This window comes from Capricornis sumatraensis, chromosome X, assembly GCF_032405125.1.
Source record: "Capricornis sumatraensis isolate serow.1 chromosome X, serow.2, whole genome shotgun sequence".
In the NCBI taxonomy this organism is placed as follows: Eukaryota; Metazoa; Chordata; class Mammalia; order Artiodactyla; family Bovidae; genus Capricornis; species Capricornis sumatraensis.
The window spans coordinates 94,547,076-94,553,534 of record NC_091092.1 but is presented as its reverse complement, the minus strand read 5'-3'; the positions used below and the strand labels follow the sequence as shown (position 1 = coordinate 94,553,534).

General features: G+C 41.1%; 1 protein-coding gene across 2 annotated transcripts; it reads left to right on the top strand.

Moving 5' to 3' along the window:
* Positions 1–4,808: 4,808 nt before the first annotated feature.
* On the top strand, positions 4,809–5,585 carry LOC138071275 (spindlin-2). 2 transcript variants are annotated; one of them, XM_068962789.1, is made up of 2 exons: positions 4,809–5,033; positions 5,310–5,585. In XM_068962789.1, exons 1-2 carry the CDS (start codon positions 4,809–4,811, stop codon positions 5,583–5,585), a joined length of 501 nt encoding a protein of 166 aa, XP_068818890.1. The 2 variants fall into 2 exon arrangements, with proteins under 2 accessions (XP_068818890.1, XP_068818889.1); XM_068962788.1 differs by having other exon boundaries at positions 4,809–5,585.
* The last annotated feature ends 874 nt before the right edge of the window (positions 5,586–6,459 follow it).

The following is a 6,459-nucleotide window of genomic DNA, read 5'->3' as shown; positions in this document are numbered from 1 at the left end:
TGTATTTTTATGTGTAAAACACAGATGCACATACATTTATTAAATAGACTCTGCCATTTCAGATACCTTCTATTTCAAGTATTGTTATTATTAAAACCCAGACTCAAATTGCTTTACCTATAAAGAAGTTTCTTATCTCATAACTTGGAGTCAGAACTAAGACTCCAGGAATGGTATGATCAGCAGCTAAATGAAATTACAAAGAGCTCAGAGTATTTTCATTTCCTCCTAGGCCATATTCAATGTGCTGGTTTTGTCCTCAGGCTGATTACAGATTCCAACAGTCATATACAGAAATAGCATTGCCCTAAAAAAGAAAAGGAAACACCATATTTTGTTTCCCTTAAGAATATATATATATATTTTTTCCTCAGAAGTACCTCATCATGTTTAACTGGCCAAGATTAGATCATATGCCAAATGCTAAGCCAACCACTTGCAGGGGGAGTAGCATTACCATGAATAGCTTAGAGTAAACTTTTAGAGTGGGATGAATATTGGGAAATCAGTGGCCATGACCACCTATAGGTATAGAATGTGTCATTAGGACAACAGTCTCCCTCTTTTGCTTAGTTTGCTGTGATCTCTTTTCTGTGCAGCTTTGTCCTCAGTCTCCAGATCATGGTGGGGTGAATAGAGCAGCTCAATCTTCATATCCTCTCAGGTTCACTCATGTCCAGTGGACAAGATCATTTACTTCACACCCAGCAGTTTGTGCAAAAATAGCATTGTGCTTCATTGACTCTGACTAGGTTGGATACCTAGTCATAAAACAATCACTTGGACAGTATTTCAGTGCTCTGAAAGGTCAGACTTAGGTTGTTCCCAAGAGGAAGAAGGACATACTATTACCAGAAAAAGTGTGATGAATGCTAGGCTGCAATGTGTTACAATTCAATGCATTTTGCTGCGTATCATCCTTATGAAGCATTCTTGCTATATATACATGTTCAAATATGTCTCCATTGTGTCAAATATTACGCAGTCCTAAAACAGAATGAAACTGGGTCATTTGCAGAGACATGGATGGACCTAGAGATTGTCATACAGAGTGAAGTAAGTCAAAAAGAAAAAAAAAATATTAACACATATATGTGGAATCAAGAAAAATGGTATAGATCATTTTATTTGCAAAACAGAAATAGATATACAGATATAGAGAACAAATGTATGGATACCAAAGGGGAGAAAGGGGGCTTGGATGAATTAGGGGACTGAGATTCACATATATAACTATTGATACAATATATAAAGTCGATAACTAATGACAACCTACTGTATAAGTCAGGGAACTCCATTCAGTGTTCTGTGATGACCTAAATGGGAAGGAAATCCAAAAAAGAGGGCATATCTGTATATGAATAGCTGACTCACTTTGCTGTACAGTAGAAACTAACAACATTGCAAAACAACTATATCCCCATACAAATTTTAAAAATTGTAGAAAATGAAATTCAATCTACAGTGACAGCAAGCAGATAAGCAGAGTAGGCAGTAAGTAAGTGTGGGATGGTGGGATAAACAAGGGGGGATGAGGAAAGTTAAGGATTTGGATTTGTTCACTATCATGACTGTGGATATGGTTTCATGGATGTATACCTGTGTCAAACTCATCAAATTGTACACTTTAAAAATGAAAGTTTATTGTAAGTCATTATACCTCAATAAAGCTCTTAAAATTGATTAATAAAAGTGGAAAGGAGAACAATTTTTTAAAAGTCTCCATGCATTCTTTCATCAATTACCAGTGAAATGTGAATTGTTACTATCTATTTTGAAAACATCCTTGTAAGAATAACTGCTTTTTTTTTTTTATTTTAAGACAATAGACTATTGGTTTTTGAAATTTAAATAAATTGGAAAGAAAATGTGTGCCCTTTTGTTTCTTCTTTTTAACAACATATTTGTAGATTCATTCAAATTGTTGCATGCAGTTGTAGTTTGCTCATTCTCAATCCTGTATGATAGCCCATTGTATGAATGGATATACCACAAAATATGCCATCTACCATTTATGGAAATTTGGGTGATTTCCAGTGTGGAGCTATTATAAATAGTTGATATGAAAAGTAAGATGATAGTAAATAATTTCCCAACCAAGGTATAGAGGACAACAGGTCCAAGAGACAGAGAATTTGGTGGATGTTTTTCCACTGAGGAAACCACTCTAGAGGGAACTGCTGAAAGGCTTATCTCAGAAGAGGTTATGACACCCTGTTGAAGCTAAGGATAATTGGAATCCAGAGTCCTGGCATATCCCATTAATTTTTGGTTGGGACTCCAAGGAATAAAAGTTAGCCAGAAATAAGCTCTCCCATGAACTAAAGCACGTCTGAAATTTGCCTTCTGTTAAAAAAATTGTATGAACTTTTTTTTGCATCAGTTTTAGATTTGACAATTTTTTTCATAATTGATGATATTAATATTTTATACTTTGATAATTGAATCAAAATTTTATTGATCTTTCTGTTTTAGTAATTATTTTAAGCTTTGTTGCTTTGTTAACATTCAATCTATCACTTGATTCAGATATTATCTGTATTTAATAACCACTAAACATTGAGTTTGTTTAGTTGGTTTTGAGTTATTTTGTTGCATTTTACATTTTAATAAATCTATTGATATTAGAATAAATTTAGTGTAAAAATTTTCCTCAAATTTTTAAAGAATCATTCCAGCATTCCTTAAAGAATAATTTTTCATTGATTCTCCATCATTTTATCTAATTGTTTTTTTTAAATTGGTTTCCATAAATTATTTTTTCCTGAAGCTCTCTTTTCTGATAAATAGACTAAATTACCAGCTATTGTGGAAACATAGTCCTAATATTCAGTAATGGGAGAAAGTAAATTGTGGCCCCTGTAAAACTGAGTTTCATGGACCAAAAGCCATACATGCAATAAGTGCTCAATAAATAATTGATAATGAATAAGAGAAATAATGATTTTCAGAATATTTAATATTTTAAGAAAATGCATAATCAATAAGGAAAAAAAAACAGGGTATTAACTTGCCTGTGTAAAGTGATCCTAGTTTTGTAAGAGCCTAGAAAAAATCACAAAACAAATAGTGAGTGGTAGTATATGGCTGGGAACCCTAGGGAATGAGTGCTAGAATTGCAGCTGATTATTTTCTTCATATCAATTTTCCAAAATTTCCACGTTAACATTGTGGAGGAAATTCATTTGCAATAGAGTAAAAGTAAAAGAAAAGAGACTTAAGAAATCAAGTCCAATAATGACCAGTAAGGTTGTTCTAGTGGTAAAGAATCTGCCAGCTAATGCAGGAGTTCCAAACCTTGGTAGGGAAGGGAGTCTGAAATGGCAACTGACTCCAGTATTCTTGCTTGGAAAGTTCCATTGACAGAGCAGCCTGGTGGGCTACAGTCCATGGGGACTCCAAGAGTCACACACCACTGAGCTCACACATTTACTTACAAGGAAAGCTTATATAGATATTGGGTCAAGATGGCAGACTGAGCACATTTCTCCCTTTCTACCAAAAATCTTTGTTAATGACAGGAAAGGCACATTTTAGTATGAAAAATAACTACATAAGTGCACCGGGGGAAAGTAAAGACAAATTCCTAGTAGATGGAAAGCAGATGGAGCAGGGACGCTTACAGGATGGAGGTGGAGGTGAGCACAGGGGAAACAGGACCCTGAAACGGGGAGGAAAGAGTAGGGGGCAATAGGGAGGAGGATTATAGGTCCAGCTGCTTCAGATTTGGGAAAGGGGCGGGATCGGGAGACAAGTAGCACCTCCCATGCTCAGGGCAGTGGTGGGCTTAAGAGTTGAGGTGGGGCAGGCGGTGTTTGGCAGGAAGGGGAGGCTTCTCTCCTGGCAGGAAGCTGCGCTACGGAAAAAGGGAGGAGACTACTGCACCAGTAGCGGCTGGTGGGATCCCCATGTCGCAGAGGGGCAGCCGCCACCAAGAAAGAGGCGGAGGGCCTCAGAACAGAGTGCTGAAGACACCGCCGCCATCCTCCTCTCCTACTCCTCCGCCCTTCTGAAAGAGCTCCTCGACTAAGGATCCTCCCTCCCAGCTCTTGCAAGAACCCAGCTCATCGCCTGCCTATCCTGCTTGCAAACAGACTCACCGCAAAGGAAGCCGCGAGGTGTCCGATTTGCACACGTGAAGCTTGAGATCTGGGCGGTGGACGCCAGGAAAGAAAAGGCCATTGGTGGGCGCCAGGACAGAGAAGGGGGTTGGGATGGATTCCTGCCAGAGATAAGGGGTGGAGGCAGGCACCGGGTGAGGCTAGGGTAGGAAGGGGGAGTGCAATGGGCAATAGGAAAGGGGCATAGCGTTAGGAAGCAGGCAAGATATTGAAGATGAGCACAGGAAGGCGAGGGCACTGGGGGCCAAGAAAGCGAGTGGAGGTAGACAGGGGGCGTGTGAGTAGCAGACTACTGGGGTGTTCTGAGCAGGACGACAGTGAGTGAGGGTATGTGGGTCAGGGCTCTGGAGGGACAGGGGTTTTGCAGGGGATTCAGAGTGGGCGCCAGTGGCGGTGACAGAGGCTGAGGTCTCAGGACTTAGTCTGCCCCCTCCTGCAGAGTTCCTAACCTCAGGCAGCACCACTGCTGCTGTCGCTGCTGCCGCTGCAGCCTTTCACCACAACCTCAGGGAAGCTAGAAGGGAGAGCACTTTCAGGCACATAGCCAGGATTTCCAGCATTACTGCCAGGCTCATAGGGAAATTTAAGGCGCTGGCGCGGGGCACATGGAGACGTCTCTGTCGGCAGAACTTCACCTTATGGCATATTCAGTGTTCCTCTCTTATCTTCTCTCCTCCTCCTGCAGACATGAAAACCCCCAACTCACAGGAGGCCGAAGCGCAGCAAACCAGGGCTGTTGCAGGAAAGGCCACTGGGTCTGCAAACATGATGAAGAAAAAAGCCTCACAAAAGAAGCAGAGAGGCAGACCTTCATCGCAGCCCCGCAGGAACATTGTGGGCTGCAGAATTTCACACGGATGGAAGGAAGGTGATGAACCCATCACTCAGTGGAAAGGAACTGTTCTGGATCAGGTGCCTATAAATCCTTCTCTTTATCTGGTGAAATATGATGGAATTGACTGTGTCTATGGACTGGAACTTCACAGAGATGAAAGAGTTTTGTCTCTTAAAATTCTTTCTGACAGGGTGGCATCAACTCAAGTCAGTGATGCAAACCTTGCAAATACCATAATTGGTAAAGCTGTGGAACATATGTTTGAGGATGAGCATGGTTCTAAGGACGAATGGAGAGGAATGGTGTTAGCCCAAGCACCGGTCATGAAAGCCTGGTTTTATATTACCTATGAGAAAGACCCTGTCTTGTACATGTACCAACTTCTAGATGATTATAAAGAAGGAGACCTCCGTATCATGCCAGAGTCCAACGAGTCTCCTCTCACAGAAAGGGAGCCAGGAGGAGTTGTAGATGGTCTGATAGGTAAACATGTGGAATATACCAAAGAAGATGGCTCCAAACGGATCGGAATGGTCATTCACCAAGTGGAAGCCAAACCTTCTGTGTATTTCATCAAGTTTGATGATGATTTCCATATCTATGTCTATGATTTGGTGAAAAAGTCCTAACTGTCAGGATAAACTTTGTCACATTTGTGAAAACAAAATTGTACTTTGTAGACATGCAAAATAATGTTACTTTTCAATGTATTGAAAGCTTTAGGGTCCATGTTGATTCAACATCTTTGCCAGCATAACTATTGTCTTGTTCTAAGAAATACAAATGTATGTGGTCATGACATGCTGTGTGTAAAGAATTTGTCACGTTGAAAAGGTTGGGTGTGTTTGGGTGGATGGAACAGGAAAGGTTGGGTGGATGGAACATGATAGGAAGGAGAAGCTGTAAAATTCAGGCTGTGAAAAAATTTCAGCTAGTATCATAATCATCCAAATAAAAACGGAATAGGACTTAGCTGGTTTGGGCTAGGGAGAGGAGAGGAGAATGAACTAGAGATGGGCTGTGGGGGAAAGGAAAAGGGAAGGTGGCTGCTTAAGAACGGATGTGGGAAGGGGCTGGAAATGGAGAGCCTCTTAAGGGGAGGGGGACCTAAGAGTGGGAGGCAGCCAACTGGAAGAGGGTGAAGAATAGCAGAGGGAGAGTGAAATCTTGGGGCTAAGAGGAAAATGGACAGGATAAATTGAGTAAAAGGGACACAAAGACATTTGGAAGAGGTCCAGAGTAAGGGAGAGAAAGACAAAGTTGGCAGAGATCAGAGGAGGGGAAAAAAGGGACACTCCAGAAGGGAAGGGACACAGAGGAAGGAGGAATTCTAAGAAGAAAGACTGACAAAGAGAATGAGAATAGAGAAAAAAGGGTATGAGGTGTAGAGCCTATGAGAGATGGAAAGACCCGAGAAAACTACGCCCTCTGGCAGTATCCAAGTTGCCCTCCCTAGCTCTGTGCACAAAGGATGTGGCAACAAACAAACCACATGGATTGGAG

What these genes read in the sequence shown, in the direction of transcription:
- LOC138071275 (XM_068962788.1), top strand. Translation starts at nt 4,809, where the DNA reads ATGAAAACCCCCAACTCACAGGAGGCCGAAGCGCAGCAAACCAGGGCT.